We start from the raw sequence: 17,469 nt of genomic DNA on the forward strand, positions 1-17,469 counted from the left end.
TTTAGTAAGGATGTTTTGAACATATGGTTATTCTCTATCTATCCCTGCCCTTGGTTGCAATTATGGAGTAGTCTAGCATGTCATTTTCATGCTCTATTTTTGCTTCAAAATGTTTCCTGGCAGATTGTTTACATGTTATTCAATTTTGCCAAGGTTGTTGTAGTTGATCCTTGCATGCTATGAACTTGTTCTTGCCTTGGTTGGTTACATAAACATGTCTTCTTACTGTTGTTTGCCTTGCTATGCCATGTATTGCTCTGTGGTGAGTGGTACAAGCTCATCTACATGCCTTCATAATTCTGTTCCTGCCATGTTTGAATCTGTAATATAACTTGTTATGTTTACATGGGTGCCATCATATTTTCTGATCCTTTTTGGCTCATGGTCAGTAAAGGATATTTGATCTATGCAATTAGTAGATTCATTCCATGCCTTTGTTTGCCATGATAAGTTCATGTAACATGTTGTTTGATAGCTCTAAACATTGCAACCTGATGTTATTTTCTGCAAAGTCTGAACTGTTATTATTTGCAATCTTTCCATGTGTGTTTGAGCATGTTCTAGTGACTTCTGGAGATAGTTCAGTGTTCATGTTTTGTTGTGCTTTCCCTGTGTATCATGCCCATGCCTTTTGTTTTCTTGTTGAGGTCCTGTAGCATGTTGTTTTGATGCTTGCAATATGCCTAGTTGCTGTTTTGGACAGCTTGTCCTTTAAACTTGTTTCATGTGTGTGTGTTGAACCGTTGCTCCGTTTTGAGTGTGCTCTATATGAAACTTGCTTGATTTTGCATATAGTTTCATATTATCATGTTGCATCCTTGTTTTGAGGTGTTTGCTTGATGTTTGGGTGCATTTTGCATCAATGCCATATTTAACTTGTTTTACTCATATCTTCTAGGCCGTAGCTCCGAACTAAATAAACTTTATATGTAACTTGACTAGAATCTCATGTAGATCATCTTGGTTCATCTTAACTTGCTGTTTAACAACTTAAACATAAGGTTTATTCAGATCTGGACCAATTTTGAAATATGCATATGAGGACTTACCGGAATTCTTATATGTTGTTCCCGGCCTCATTTAAACTTGCCTTGATGTGTTGCTCTTGTTTGCATCATCTCTTGCCATGAGTAGCTTCATGTAGTCTTGGCTTGCATCATGCTTGTTGTGCATCATGTCTTGTCTATGAGTGGTGCGTTTACCTTGTTGTGTGCTTCTTTTCGATAGTTCCTGTTTCGTTGCGATCGTGAGGATTCGTTCGTCTACTTTTGGTTTATCTTCGTGGCTTCATCTTCTTCATGGACTCGTTCTTCTTCCTTGCGGGATTTCAGGCAAGATGACCGCTACCCTGGATCTCACTACTATCATTGCTATGCTAGTTGCTTCGTTCTATCGCTTTGCTGCGCTACCTATCACCTGGTTATCAAGCCTCCCATATTGCCATGAACCTCTAACCTTTGACACCTTTCCTACGAAAACTGTTGTTTGGCTATGTTACCGCTTTTGCTCAGCCCCTCTTATAGCGTTGCTAGTTGCAGGTGAAGTTGAAGATTGCTCCATGGTGGACAGGGTTATGTTGAGATATCACAATATCTCTTATATTATTATTAATGCATCTATATATTTGGTAAAGAGTGGAAGGCTCGGCCTTATGCCTGGTGTTTTGTTCCACTCTTGCCGCCCTAGTTTCTGTCATACCGGTGTTATGTTCCCAGATTTTGCGTTCCTTACGCGGTCGGGTGATTTATGGGACCCCCTTGACAGTTTGCTTTGAATAAAACTCCTCCAGCAAGGCCCAACATTGGTTTTACCATTTGCCTCACCACCACCTACTTTTCCCTTGGGAGTCGCTCTCTCGAGGGTCATCTTTATTATAGCCCCCCCCCCCCCGGGCCAGTGCTTGTCTAAGTGTTGGTCCGAACTAGAGCCCTTTGCAGCGCCCCCTCAGGGAAACTTGAGGTCTGGTTTTAGTTGTACGGATTGCTCATCTGGTGTTGCCCTGAGGACGAGATATGTGCAGCTCCTCTCGGGATTGTCGGCGCATCGGTCGGTCTTGCTGGTCTTGTTTTACCATTGTCGAAATGTCTTGTAAACCGGGATTCCGAGTCTGATCGGGTCTTCCTGGGAGAAGGTATAACCTTCGTTGATCGCGAGAGCTTATCATGGGCTAAGTTGGGACACCCCTGCAGGGTATAATCTTTCGAAAGCCGTGCCTGCGGTTATAGGCAGATGAGAATTTGTTAATGTCTGGTTGTAGACAACTTGACACCAGATCCGAAATTAAAACGCATCAACCGCGTGTGTAGCCGTGATGGTCTCTTGTCGGTGGAGTCCGGGAAGTGAACACGGTCTTTGGGTTATGTTTGACGTAAGTAGGAGTTCAGGATCACTTCTTGATCATTGCTAGTTTCACGACCGTTCCATTTGCTCTCTTCTCGCTCTTATTTGCGTATGTTAGCCACCATATATGCTTAGTCGCTGCTGCAACCTCACCACTTTGCCCCTTCCTTTCCTTTTAAGCTTTGCTAGTCTTGATACCCATGGTAATGGGATTGCTGAGTCCTCGTGGCTCACAGATTACTACAACAACAGTTGCAGGTACAGGTTTTGCGATGATCATGACGCGAGAGCGATGCTTGCTTGCGTTGAGTTCTTCTTCTGCTTCTTCGATCAGAGGATAGGTTCCAGGTCGGCAGCCTGGGCTAGCAGGGTGGATGTCGTTTGAGTTTCTGTTTGTGTTTCATCCGTAGTCGGATATTGCTCTTATGTATTGTGATATTGTATTCGTGTGGCATTATATGCCTTTTGTATGTATCCCCATCTATTATGTAATGTTGATGTAATGATATCCACCTTGCAAAAGCGTTTCAATATGCGAGTCTATCCTTGGTGGGACCATCGAGTTCCTTTTGGATAGGGTCACATATTGGGCGTGACATACAAATAGTTAGTTAGACTAGTATGTTGTATCACTAATATATGACTCACCACTTTCTCTCACAAAGGTTGTTGGGAGTCACGCTACATCCGGTTGTAAGCTTGTGGTAGCCCGCTTCTCTTCCTCTCATCTTCTCTCTCCTTCAACTAAACACAAATCTGGTGTGGCATTTCTTATAGTCCGCCTAAATAACTCTCGCTTGCTCTTACATTACGTTTTGTAAATACCAGTTTATAAAAAGTTACGTTTGGGTAGGAAAATAGGAAAACTGGTCGATGCACACCAAACTGACTTACCTTGTGCGCCTATCTCATGAATCACAATCGATGCACACCACGGAGGCACACAGATCAAAGGACGAAGAAGGAACAAATCAAGATTTGTTTTGATCATTAGGGAAAGTATTGATCTACTAAAGGAAAGAAGTTCTTGCATTACTCATTCTCATCGGAATTGTAATAAGGTTAATGACATCTTGGCTAAATTTGGTAGGTTGCAAAGCCGGACTATGGTCTGGCTTGGCTTTGGCCCGGATGAGGTCTTGGAACTTGTGGGACCAGATTGTAACACCTGATTGTTGAGTAATGCAAGAATTTATTCGCAAAAAAAAAACAGAAAAACACCTTATGCATGTCCAGCAAGTCTGATGCTAAGTACAAGTACACGGTATTATTCATGCTTGACATCTAATCTATATCTATATCTATATCTATACCTCTATATCTATATCTATATCTATCTATATCTATATCTATATCTATACCTCTATATCTATATCTATACCTATATATATATATATATATATATATATATATATATATATATATATATATATATATATACCTACTAATAAAGCAATTAGTGCTTCTGGTGGTACGTCGTCGCTGTTTTTACGAAAAAGTCCTTGTGATTTAGAGTAATAAACCCGCAGTCCATATAATAAAGTCAATCGAACCGGTATGACGAGAAAGAAAAAAAACAGCCTCCCGATCTAGCTCGTACGCCGCCGCCTCGTGCTCTGCTCCTCCCCGAGGCCCCTCGCTCGATCTGGACCAGCAGGTCCCGAGCGCCTCGGCCTGCTCCTCACGCCGGCGTCCCGCGCCACTGCCGCCGACCTCCAGCCGTTGTCCATTACCCTCTCCCCCACACTCTATCTCTCTTCTTCTCCCTTTCTTTTCTCTTTCTCAAATCTTGTCTCTGTCAGGAACGACAGCGCCATGGATCCCGATGTGAAGCTTCACTGCAGCCTGATCTGACCTGGGAGGGGGGTCGCGTTGCGCTCGGGCGCCACATCAGGTGGCGGTGGCGAGGTGGGAGGGGAGCACGGAGATGGGCGCGCGGAGACGAAGGAGGAGAAAAATGGAGAGGCGGGGAGGCTACGCTCGGGGTCCGCATCAGGCGGCGACAGCGAAGCGGGAGGTGCGCACGGAGACGAAGGACCCGAGAATGGAGGCGTCCGGGAGCGAGGACTTCGCCGGCGTCAAAGCCACTGCCAGGCGGGACGCGCAGGCGCGTGAGGGGCGCATGGCTCCTCTCCTGGTGCGGCACACGAGGGAATGAGGTGGGGATCGAGCTGCCGGCACACCACCCGCCGTTCACCCTTGCTCCACACTTCGTCGGAACTCCATCTGTTGGTTCTGCACTTAGGTATTCACTGAAGCAAACTTTGTAATTTCCTGATATATCTTAATGATTGTTGAAGCCAAACTCGCATCTCATCTGCTTTTTAATAGTTTTGCATAATTTACTTTCTTGAACTGATGGTCTGAACTCTGAAGTGGTGTCTTATACATGGTTAGATAATGTAGTGGGGAATTTTTCTGATGTACAACCTATATATCAGAAATGGTTGAGCTTGGAATGATCTGTCCCGGTTATTAGTGTTTGTGTTCCTGTAGATCAAATATCTATTTGTAATTTTGGATTAGTATATTTGCTTTGAAAGTCAGAATTGCATTTACTGTTTTCTTTTTGGCGCAAAAAGAAGTAGTTAGTGTTAAACATATGTTAGACAGAGCTACTTACCAATGGCAATTTGTCTGGAGATCTGATGTTTTTTGTACATTGTTGTGGCTGAAAACCTGAAACGATTTGTGTAACTGATAGTCTGTTGCTTTACTTCTACACTGCTTAATTAACCTGCGATTAATTTTGATATTTGATTTTTGGCAAGAATCATCGGACTATAGATTATTGATCATGCATGAAACGTTTTAAAGGAAGCGAATCTACATTTGCATGCTCGGTTTGAAGACTTGCCAGCTGGGTGAAGAAGCTTTCTGACAAACATCCAAATCACTCTAATAGGCCCAAGTTGAGCATATGTTAGATGGTCTGGATGACATGGATGGTGCCGAGGATGTCCCTTTTGATGAGCTCATAGGCATGCAAGGCTTAGTATTTCACTTGGTTGAGAATGCAATTACAGTAAGGATCTCTTCTTTGTCTTATTTTAGTTAGACAAATGTGTTTCCTTCATGTTTACATGTATCTGATGTTGTTTCATTTTATTTTCTTAAGATATGTATTACATACAAGTCTGATGGATTCAAGAGAATGAAGAGTAAATAATACTATACTATAAATACGTCAACTACAGATAACCCTCCCAACTACAATGTTGCACCTGACAACCTCCTACTCAACGAGGCCAAGCTATCTGCAGGGGACCATGCCCCTGGACGTTCCTAAGAGGTATGGACCTAAGGATGGCCTTGCTTGCACTATATTGTAGCAATATAATCCATAATGCATGCAGTTTGCTTTCTCCCTTTCTCCCATGGACTCTGAATATGATATCCACCGTCCTTTGTAGGTTCATTAGTTTACTTTTTGTTGACGCAAAAATTAATATGTAGTTGTAACCGCAGGTGTGCTGCTAGATGACCTTCTTGCTGCTGAAACAACAAATGCTTGTAACTGCAGCTCCTGCTAACATGCAAGCTGGATGAGCACCGGGCATATTTGCTACGATGATGAACAAACATGCAAATGACTGCAGAAACAACAGCTGATGGAGCTGTGGTTCTTGGAAACCCAGTTGCTCCTCCTGTTAATGGGGATGTGTATGCGGATATCAGCCCTGAGAATGTTGTGGTCCAGTGACACCGAGGTTTGCATTATTTCTGTCCTAGACTTGTGCAGACCATCTTTCTATGGATGGTCTTCTGTTCATATTAAATGTGAGCTACCGCGTACTGAGATGTGTTTCGAACTTATTTTGTGTGTGTGTGCAGAAGATAGTGCAAATGTGCTAATTATTTGGTTGAAGCATCTGCTGCAGAGGTTGAGGTAATTAGTGCTACTTTAGCTGCTATAAAGGCCAGACAAGTTGGAGATGAGATGAGCATTTTATCATATTGCTTTGCCTGTAATAACCAAAATTGATTGATTTAGTTTCACACAACATAGATAATTATATCGTCAGGTTCAATTTTACTTATGAAAGTTGAACATTTCTTATCTTGTTAGATTTCCTCTTTGTAAGTTCTAGGACTTTAGTTAATTGAATATCTTAAGGCATGCATGCCAGAACTTTCCAGATGGTAACACTTGATGCAATTCTGTTCCTACTATTCTTACCTGATACTACCTGGACGACCTTCAAGCATCAATAACTTAATCCTTTTAGGTTTTCTACTTCTTTCTCCAGTACAGACATAATATTGTTTGGTGCTTCCCAATATTTGGACGTGAAAGTAGAGAAGCTTTACATTTCAAGAAATATTAGATTATCAATAAGAAAATATGGTCCAAGCCGGACTACTACTTCTAAATGTTTTGTTTTTCACCAAAGGGGATATTTTACTTCTCCTAATCATGGTCGCCGTGTAACCCGATGATAGTAGGATGGTAAATAACTACATCCTTTTTCGGCATGGCAAAAAAAAATACATCCTACCCATTTGATGATTTGCAACTGCAGCTGAACAATAATGAAAGAAAAAAGAGTACATGCTTTACATAATGTACCTACAACAACAATAGGTTGCCCCACCAAACATCACCAGAGGACTGAGAAGGAAAACGACGCTTCCTCAGTCAGGTTCTATTGGCCGTTGTAGCATTAGCATGATGAAGATTCTGGAACAGTGCATGACATGTCCAAGCCCAAGGTCTTCCCTTAGTGTGAAGCACCTGAGCTGGCGTCGAGCAATATCCCTTGAATATTATTTCATTGTGTTCTTTCTAGGTGTGCAACCATATCAGCTGCACCAAGAAGCTCCATGCACGGGGCACGGCAGTACTACTTCCCACAAAACCTATTATAAACAGCGTGCTAGCTACCAGGAATGTGCAGATTCATGGAAGAGCTTTGTGCAAAAAATTAGGAGAAAGAGAAACATAAGAGACATTTCAGCAAGTTTACTTATGAAGGCAAAAAATAATTCTACTTATCACTGTAATACGAGTTGTAATAAACGAGAAAAGACGTGTGATATTATCTTTTTTCTCCCGTTGCAACGCACGGGCACGATTTGGCTCCTTATTTAGATCTAACCATCCAAATACCAACTAACCATCCCTAAAAATAGGTCTAGCAATTTGATGCGGCGGACGAAAACTCTGCCATCCGCATCGGCATTTCTTCTCGCACCTACCGCCGCCGCCCCTCTCTCAAAACACACACGCCCGGCTGCCTCCCTACGCGTCGCCGCCTCGCGCCCGGACACCGGCGCCACCCCACCCGCCACACCGCTCGCCGTCGTCGTCGCCGTCGCCGCCCCTAGACGCTCTGCCTGCGCGCTCCTCGCCGGCACGCTCCGTGAGTCCCTTCCCGCCCCCTCGCCAGATCCCCCCCCCCCCGGCCCACGCTCTCGCCGCGCCGGCGGCCCTCCCCGTCACCCTTGCCGCCTCCCACGACGCGCCTCACCTGTGCGCGTCTCGCTATCCCCACGAAGCCCTCGCCGGCACGCTCCTGGCCTCCCTCCCCGCTCCCCCCATGGCAGACCATAAGCGCGCACGAGGGGCGGCATCAACTTCACTCACTGGTGTGTTATCTTCTCAATCGTCCTTCATTCCTATTGACTGGAAGCAATCTTGTCGATTTCATTTATTTGATTTTGATTGTTCGTCGCCACTCTGTTGTAGATGAAATAACCTCCGCTGCCCGTGGCTCCCTGACTCTCTGATGGCAAGAACAGGCACTTGTGGCACTCATACAAGTCAACAGCCTGTACTCTAATGGTGCACAAAAGGGCTGTACTCGATTAGTCATTTCGTCAGATTTTAATGTGAGTCCTTACTGACAAATGCATGCTAGATTCATCAGTGCTCCACTGGTCCTTTCTCTGCAGCTTCCTTTTGGGTGTATTTTCTAGGCACATAGTATAATACATGATACATAAGGGCAACATGAATAGATTGAAATACTAAAATTCACTATTTGTAATGGATATGTCGTCTCCTTGAACAGATATGAGCAGCCGGTAGTATTTGTTCATCGCCATTTTTTGCATATAGGGGTAGTAAATAAATGTCTTCATACGGAATTATACATCAAAGGTGTGCTACAGTACTAAAGATATATTTATTTTCCCATTTTTTGGTAACCGTCGCAAAGGACGGACACATATACAACAAGTATATTATTTCACCTGTTGAGCACTCATAATTGAACCCATACAACAAGTATATTTAGTTCTTTCTTACAAGTTGAATATTTGCATAGTGATTTTGTATTAACTATAGATTCCCCTCAGCTACTGGAAGGTCCTAATTGCAATTCTGAGCACTCCTGATTGTACCCATACAACAATTCTTATAGTTCTTTCATAACAGTTGAGTATTTTCATATAGATTCTGTACTAATAGAGATTGCCATCAGCCAGTGAAATGTCCATTTTTTTTGGATCACCTCAACTTTGCAACTCTGATCTGTCTGTAATATTTTTCGAGTTATCAATATTGTATCCATAACATGGGGAATATTCATTGAATTAAATCCGAGTCTACACGTGATATTTTTATCTCTGTTTATCCCATTTGTTGAGCAATGATATTATTTTTTAAGGCTGCTTGTTGAGCAATTCCATGGAAGACCCGTGTTCACACTGAACATTGTATTCGTACGCTTCCATGTATTAAATTTTATAATTTTTTTTGGTTGATGCAAGCCTTCTTGTTACCTGTATGTTGTTTATTCTGCAATACTTGTCTTACGTACAATCCAAGCTTCGACTCAAAGTCTGAAGTTGTTGGCTATTTCAACCCCTCCCCTGTAGTTCATATAGTCTTAGATTTGGATTTAGAATCTCTTTTTATTCTGCAACCAAAGTGTTAGTAAAGTATACTGATTAGCACCTGCAATCTTTTGCAGGTTTTCATTTTATGTCTGATTTGTTTTCATATTCACTCACCCTCGAATCAGTGACAGTTGACAATTTGGAGATACATATACAATAGCTAGCTATTGACAAGCCTGATTTTATGTTTTTTCTCGAGGGTCTCAATATCAATCAAATATTTTGATTTTTAGCTGAATGATGGAACAATGGATAGTGGTGCTTAATCTCGAACTAGGCCACTGAAAGCTTATTTACATAGATACTTTTATGTTTCCTTAAAATTTAGTCCACATTTATGACTGACTTTATGCTCTGCTAATTCTGTAACGACATGTTAGATTTTTGCTACATGTGTGAGGTGCTATGTTTTGTAATGGCATGTCTTCTAGGCGTCAGGGAACGATTTGCTGCGACTACAACTAACATGCAATATATTTGTTTACAGCTCAGCATTCCTTCTTTTCTGTTGAGTTTTGTTGATATAGCAATTAACATGCAATGATCTATATTTATATTACTTCCGAAGTTGCATGTGCACGATTGCTGGGTTAGACTGTTAGTATAAGGAACTATTTGTATATGAGAAAAGAAAGCATTGCTTTAAAAATTAACCTATGGGTATGGTTTATCTTAGTTGTTGGTCTGCCATTTGAGGGCGTGAGCACGTGAACATTTTCAATGTACATATGATTTATACTTTCTTGATCAATAATAACAGACATGCCAATGAAAGTAACTGTCAAATGGGAGGTTTGGAGTATGATATTTGGTCTATTCACATGCCATTGGCCCTGCTTTGATCAACACACGATTCTTGCTGACTTCTTACATATCCTGATGCACCAGCCACATGCACCTGCGCCTGCACCTGGTCTTGTTTTCATATATGTTACAGGTCATACGACACTCCATTTTTTATTTGCCACATTTCTATCCATGTTAAATCTGTGGTCATTTCATTGTTTTTTTTCTTGGTTCTGGAGCAAATTATGCTTCCGCTAAATGCAGTTACAGCAGGTCAAAAAACTAAATACAGTTACACAATAAAGTTTGAGGAAGATGGCTTTCATGATCACATTTATTTCCTCCTTATTGCTTTATACATTCAGAAGTTATGCTTGACAAGACAACTTATTTCTCAGACTAAACCATATATGTTAATACATTGATTTATGCTACAACAACGTAATTTTGGAATGTATAGCTCCTAAGTGCCGAATACATGAGACTGAATTTGGTTATCCAGATCATGATTTGGTCTTATTGATAGCAATGTGAACCTTTGAAAAATTGTTTTAATTCATTTGTCTTCTCTTAGTGGACCTGGAATCTTTCTATGGCCTTCTTTCCTAGGGCTGCATTATTTGATTTAATCCTTTTTTGCCCGAGCCGAAGGATCTAATGAGAAACTGTTGGTTCACAATCAACCCTTGGAAGTGTCAACATCTAGATCGACAAATTTTACAGTAAGGTTGTCATTAAATTCTTTTGAGGCCCCTATAGAAGTGAAGTTATTTCATGTAATTATAATTGTGCTTGCTATTTATCAGGTGACTGGAATTTTCAGCTGCGGCGGTCGACATGTGCCTGAGAAGTAGGTGAGACGGCACTAAGGCTCAGATGGAGGTGACACTGCCTGTCGCGGCATCTCCAAGATGGAGATGGAGCTAGGACCTGGACGTAGGCAGGGACGACGCAACTTGTCGTGGTGTCGGCGGCGGAGGACATGCAGCGGGTTATGGGGTTTGGGTAGAGGTGGGTTAGATGGATGACGGCGGCAGCAGCGGTACCTCGGGCAGACCAGGGCGGCAAGGCTGCAACGTGGGCGGTCGTGTGTGTTGGCGTAACGGACCCGACTGAAGAGAAACCTTTTTGAGCCTGAAATAGTCGCTCTCAATTGTAACCATAGCAGCATGGCACGGTTTTGAAGGATCAGAGTTGCTTGTGTGTTGTATGACTCAGTTTTTTCTTGCAAATTTAAGTCCTTTGTTTGCTCTATATGTTGAAGACGTTCGTTCTACACGTCTTCCTACGGGTTTTGAAGAAATAGAGTTGCATGGTACGACATGGTGAAAAGAGAAGATACACATGATGAGATGAAAACGAACTATGTGTTTTTTTATCTGTAAGTAGCTATGTAGGTTAAGTCTCATTACTGGACCGAATCATAACACTCAACACGTGCGTTGCACGTGCACATTTACTAGTACTATACTAGTACTAGTACTATACTATATATACTATACTAGTCTTTCCCTACTAATAAAGCAAATAGTGCTTCTGGTCGTACGTCACTAAAATTACCCTTGGAGTTGTAAATAATTACCCACCATGCCACCGGTAAGTGGGAAAAAACGGTTCACTTAAATCGCGGACGGCTTATGTTTATTTAAGGTAAGCCCATATCATTCATAACGCGAGGTAGAGTGGTGTGGTGGTATTAGCCTCACGTCTCCATACCTAAGACCCGGGTTCGATTCCTGGTTCTCTCCTTTTCACTTCTTTCTCCTTCTCCTTTTTGTTTTTTCGAGAAATCTTCTCCTTCTCCATTCTCTCCTATTTAGCAGATGGGCCACATGATGTTTCAGTTTTGGCCCAACCACTTTATTTTTATTTTTTCTATTTTCGGGCACATTCAACTTTTTTAACTCATAACTTTCAAACCCAAAATCTAACATGTCATATATGGAAATCTCTCAAAAAATCTTCTCCTTCTCCATTCTCTCCTATTTAGCAGATGGGCCACATGATGTTTCAGTTTTGGCCCAGCCACTTTATTTTTATTTTTTCTATTTTCGGGCACATTCAATTTTTTTAACTCATAACTTTCAAACCCAAAATCTAACATGTCATATATGGAAATCTCTCAAAAAATCTTCTCCTTCTCCATTCTCTCCTATTTACCAGATGGGCCACATGATGTTTCAGTTTTGGCCCAGCCACTTTATTTTTATTTTTTCTATTTTCGGGCACATTCAATTTTTTTTAACTCATAACTTTCAAACCCAAAATCTAACATGTCATATATGGAAATCTCTCAAAAAATCTTCTCCTTCTCCATTCTCTCCTATTTAGCAGATGGGCCACATGATGTTTCAGTTTTGGCCCAGCCACTTTATTTTTATTTTTTCTATTTTCGGGCACATTCAATTTTTTTAACTCATAACTTTCAAACCCAAAATCTAACATGTCATATATGGAAATCTCTCAAAAAATCTTCTCCTTCTCCATTCTCTCCTATTTAGCAGATGGGCCACATGATGTTTCAGTTTTGGCCCAGCCACTTTATTTTTATTTTTTCTATTTTCGGGCACATTCAATTTTTTTTAACTCATAACTTTCAAACCCAAAATCTAACATGTCATATATGGAAATCTCTCAAAAAATCTTCTCCTTCTCCATTCTCTCCTATTTAGCAGATGGGCCACATGATGTTTCAGTTTTGGCCCAGCCACTTTATTTTTATTTTTTCTATTTTCGGGCACATTCAATTTTTTTTAACTCATAACTTTCAAACCCAAAATCTAACATGTCATATATGGAAATCTCTCAAAAAATCTTCTCCTTCTCCATTCTCTCCTATTTAGCAGATGGGCCACATGATGTTTCAGTTTTGGCCCAGCCACTTTATTTTTATTTTTTCTATTTTCGGGCACATTCAATTTTTTTTAACTCATAACTTTCAAACCCAAAATCTAACATGTCATATATGGAAATCTCTCAAAAAATCATGCAGATTTTGAATATGCTATTATATTAATCATTTCTAAAATTTTGTTTACGATACAACCTTAATTAATATCTTCTTTACATGTGGTATTTTGGAAATGTCGGTTTACCATTGATATTTATGTTGTTAAATAAATTTGAAACATCTTGAGTATTCAAAAATCATCCAATCTTATGCTTTTTGCGAAACACCACTTATCATGTTGTTTGTTGTGTGGCATCGTGAAAGATTTCAAAGGATTCGCCGATGTTGTAAAGTGTGAGCATGATGGATGGATATTTTTTTCCATATATATATTATAGTATATATATATATTATATATATATTATAGTATATATATATAATTATATATATATATATATTATATATATATATATATATTGTTTCTGGTTGTCCGTCATGGTTGTTTTGCAAAAAAGCACCTCGGTTTACAGGAAATCAACCCGCAACCCTGTTTTAGTGGCACCCAGAGAAAACGTTTCACTTTTACAAACAAACCCTATAGGCATTTCAATTCTGTCCGCAGTCCTTTCCTTCCTCTTATCCACTCTGCGTCGGCGGCTACGCCCATCCCGTCGTGCGCCGGCGGCCGCCGTGCCTTGCGCGGGCGGATGGAGTGCGCTCGCCGGGAGGATGGATAGCGCGGAGAGGCGCGTTCGCGCTCTAGATCCTGTGCGCGGGCCTCGCGCCTCCTTGCACCGCTCCCGCGGCCACTCGCCACCCGCCGTTGCCGGCGACCACAAGCAGCAACCGTCGCACCTCCCCGCGCGCCACCCGAGGCCCCAGCCACGCCGCGCCGCCGTCCTCCGCAACCCCGGCCTCCTCCTCGACCTCGCCTCTCCGTGCGAACAAACGGCGTCGCCGCCGGCGGCCAAGGCCACCGTGCTTGAGCTGACGGGCGCCGACCTCATGAGGCTCATCTCCGAGGTGTTCGCCGTGCTGGCCGACATCAGCTGCAGCATCGTGATGCCAGGGCGTGGTCGCATCGCGGCCGCCTCGCCTGCCTCGTCTACCTGCGGGACGAGGATGTGGCCGCTGCCGGTGTGGAGCGCATCGAGGCCCGCCTCGCCCCCCTCCTCCGCGGAGACTCGGAAGCCAGCGGTCACCAAAACTTCTGCTCCCAAGGCCCCCTTTTCCATCCGCCGTCACCGCGCTCCGAGCGTGAAATCCTCAGCTTCAGGCTGCCGTCAGAGGAGCCGCCTCCGGAGAGGAACGACGGGGCTTGGATGAGCATGTGGAAGGTGCGGACCTGCACGAGGCGCCGACCAAGACGGGCTGTTCTTATCCGTTGCCTACTTTCTAAGCAACTCCGTCTCCATCGAGGTCTGCAATGCTTTTCTATTCCCATTTGTCTTTCTATCTGTTTATTCATTCCACTGTTGATAGGTACATGACACTGCTGTCTTTTTTTTGCTGATGCATAATTACTTCAGCTTCTTTTTTCCGTTGCCAATAGTCATCTCCTCCTTAAGATGGGGATTAGAAGCCGGCAGGAAAACTATGGTTCCCGGATGAAAAAGAGGCGCATAAAAGTTGCAAATTTTGAATAGCAATTCCTATGTATATATGAATGTGCTAATGGAGGTAAGACAAATTCCTAATTTAATAATAACCCCTCTGTCCTTTCTACTGCTTCATGTGTGTGTGCCTGGCTGCCTGCCGCTGTTGTGCATCTGTTTGCTTGGTGTTTTTTCAGACATTGTGTGAGAGAGCGAGACGATTGAGAGATTTATTTGTGCTACCGCTCGTTTGAGAGCAGGAATGTGTAATATATATTTTTGCTGATTTTGAAGATTGTATCCATAACGACAATGATGACATGAAAAAAAAGAATATCAGTAACTACACTTATCCTTGATCTGGTCTGAAAGATAAATATTGTATTTATAATTGTGTAGCTAGGTTTCAGATATTGAAAATATTGCATTGCTAAGTACATTAGTTTATATAAATCAATCATCTGGGTTGTCGTTTTGAATAATTTAACACTATACATCATAGGACGATTGGTGTATATATACTTTACTTCATGACACGGTTGTCACGATTGTTGCAGGGCTGTGTTGCAGGACTGATTGGAGGCAACCAAATCTTGGAGAATGATGGAAGATAATGGACTCCAGCTTTTAGGAATGTTATATAAGGATCCAATTTCAAGCTTTGGACTGTTCCATAAATTTGCTGTTGAGAATCAGGAGGTTGGTTTTTCCTTTGTAAATTTGGAATTTACTTCACACTACAAGTGGAAAAGTAGACTATCAGTTCAAAATTGTGTATCTTCATAACTGTTAATGTAATCTTAGCCTCCTAGGTGATCATTGCATAGGTCTACTGGAAATTGGTGCCAGAGGAGCTCTCGATGAAGTTCCTACGAGAACCAAAATCAATTCTAGATGCATCAGATATATCAATGGAGGAAGCATGGTTCCCAGGTGCAGTGCTAACATTGCTGAATGTTGTCTGCTACCATAGCCTTCCTAAAACAGGACAACACAATTATTATCTGGAGGGACGAGGGATCTGATGATTATCCAGTGAACTGTATGTCTTTGTAGGACCTTCGCACTCAACTGATGTATGCATCTGTTATCAAACTGAGAGTAGGAGGTATGCATAAACCTTTAATTTTGGGAGACATAACCACTCTTCGAATCTTAGCCAGATTCTTCCATCTCTAGGATTTAACTTTCTGTGAAAAGAATTTCATGAACACGCAAAGATTGCCAACTAAACTTTGTACAAAAAAGGTAGACGTGATAAATCTATTTATCTCTCGCCGAACTACTCTGAATTTTGTGGTACCTGGTGAAGATTAAGAAAATATATGCCCTGCTATATTTAGTGATAAATAAGATACCAAATGTGACTAAATAGTTCTGCTTAAGCGTATGTACCTGCACTCTTTTCATATGGTATTGTCAAAACTTCGGCTGAGAATATATTAATAGTTGTTTCAAAATGTTTCCTGTTCAGTCAAGACCTTTGGGACATTACCAAACGCTATTGGACAAGAAGATTGATGGTTTTCAGCAAGTAAGATAATAGTTCAAGTATCGAAGGGACGTACGACTTTTGGTGCATTGTTAGGAAAATTGTATTGAGTGTATTTCACGTTTCTGCTCTGTCTCCATTTTGCTATGTCCTTGAAGTTCTTATGTCACTTGCTATTTTGAGTGCCCACTATCATCTGAACATGAAGTAACATGAGAAGTCAAAGTTTTGTGCATGCCTTTTCTTTAATATGTTCAGATTTATAGCTCATGAGAGTAATGCTTAAGATTGATATTTTAGATACCATTTTTGTATTTAAAGTGCAGGCCGAATTTCTTACTCCTATAACTAAACCAATATATGCTAGCTACTTTGTGTCAGGCGTACTTTTTGGTTTCGTTCATGGTGCAGGTTAGCTGGTTATTTACAAGTGTGTGGAGCATCCAAAATTCAAGTAAGAACACCATGCTTCCTTGGTGTGTCCATAAATATATCTCCATGCTGGAGCTGTCAGATGAGTACGGGTCAAATGAAGAATGACAAAAACGCCCATGACTATTTCAAACTGTTTTATTTTTCCTACATTCAGCCAACCGGAGTATCCTGCTCTCCCTTCTATAGGTTCTACAGTACATCTAAATCCTTATTCTGTCGAATCAGGTACTTGCATTCTATTGTTCAAGATGTGTAATTTTTCTGTTGATTAACAAAATCATTGACTTATGAAAGAACTCTTATTGACGAAAGTGTACATGCAATGAGTTATGCAGTTCACATACAACTTTTACCAAAAGATGGGTTTCCTTTACTCGGTTCATTTATTATTCTGTAGTAATCAGTCATGTATTCCTGGAGTTTCAAAGGATCTCACATTTCATGTTGTCTATAACTTAGCATGCTCGTAACAAGGGTGAAGGAAATATTGTGTGAGATTGAGTAAAAATCTAAGTATGTGTTACGGCCGTAGAGGCCCACCGGGCAATCTTAGCCCACAAGTTATCTTAGGTTAATTCTTACGCAAGTTATCTTAGGCTAGTCGTTTTGAGGTTATAAATATTAGTTGTAAGATACCTTTTGAGATCAAGCAATAAAGATAGTTCTATCATATTGCCCGGCTCCAGAGGAGCCGGAAACCCTAGCCGACAACAGCCAACCGCCGCCGCCCCTAACCCTAGCCGTGACGGCACCCACTCGCCGGCGCGCCCGCTCCAGCCCTCGTCCACCTCCACCTCATCCCTATAACCTGCGTAGCCGCGCTGGTAGGAACCCTAGTCCTACCAATTTGGTATCAGGTACCCGGGTTTCGACCATGTCTTCTCTACCTCCAAATCCACCGCCGCTACCACCGCCGCTGCCCGTCAACTCCACCACCGCCGCTGCCGCCAACTCCTCCACTGCCGCCGCCTCCGCGCCGGGCGCCACGACCTCGCTCCTGGCGGGCGTCATGGCGTCGCTCTCGGCGCCGCCCCTCCAGGCACCCGGCACCGCGCCGGGCCATGGGCGGCCACCAGCTCCCGTCCAAC

The 17,469-nt window shown here is 42.2% G+C and overlaps 1 protein-coding gene and 2 long non-coding RNA genes across 12 annotated transcripts; all 3 read left to right on the forward strand.

The window, feature by feature from the left end:
* The first annotated feature begins 4,591 nt into the window (after nucleotides 1–4,591).
* Nucleotides 4,592–6,875, forward strand: LOC123040693 (uncharacterized). Its single transcript, XR_006418226.1, has 4 exons — nucleotides 4,592–5,365; nucleotides 5,459–5,632; nucleotides 5,809–6,050; nucleotides 6,175–6,875. It is a non-coding gene; the product is annotated as an uncharacterized lncRNA (long non-coding RNA).
* An 877-nt stretch (nucleotides 6,876–7,752) lies between these two features.
* LOC123040694 (uncharacterized) lies at nucleotides 7,753–11,150 on the forward strand. Its single transcript, XR_006418227.1, has 3 exons — nucleotides 7,753–7,929; nucleotides 8,030–10,696; nucleotides 10,776–11,150. It is a non-coding gene; the product is annotated as an uncharacterized lncRNA (long non-coding RNA).
* A 2,202-nt stretch (nucleotides 11,151–13,352) lies between these two features.
* Nucleotides 13,353–16,692, forward strand: LOC123043777 (uncharacterized). 10 transcript variants are annotated; one of them, XM_044466351.1, is made up of 7 exons: nucleotides 13,353–14,278; nucleotides 14,389–14,539; nucleotides 15,012–15,153; nucleotides 15,282–15,387; nucleotides 15,511–15,562; nucleotides 15,929–15,988; nucleotides 16,358–16,692. In XM_044466351.1, exons 3-7 carry the CDS (start codon nucleotides 15,055–15,057, stop codon nucleotides 16,635–16,637), a joined length of 597 nt encoding a protein of 198 aa, XP_044322286.1. In that variant the 5' UTR covers nucleotides 13,353–14,278; nucleotides 14,389–14,539; nucleotides 15,012–15,054; the 3' UTR covers nucleotides 16,638–16,692. The 10 variants fall into 10 exon arrangements, 4 of the variants coding, with proteins under 4 accessions (XP_044322286.1, XP_044322287.1, XP_044322289.1 ...); XM_044466352.1 differs by having other exon boundaries at nucleotides 14,412–14,539; XR_006419553.1 differs by lacking the exon at nucleotides 15,929–15,988 and having other exon boundaries at nucleotides 15,267–15,387.
* Nucleotides 16,693–17,469: the final 777 nt, after the last annotated feature.

The sequence above is a fragment of the Triticum aestivum genome, chromosome 2B, assembly GCF_018294505.1.
Source record: "Triticum aestivum cultivar Chinese Spring chromosome 2B, IWGSC CS RefSeq v2.1, whole genome shotgun sequence".
Lineage (NCBI taxonomy): Eukaryota > Viridiplantae > Streptophyta > Magnoliopsida > Poales > Poaceae > Triticum > Triticum aestivum.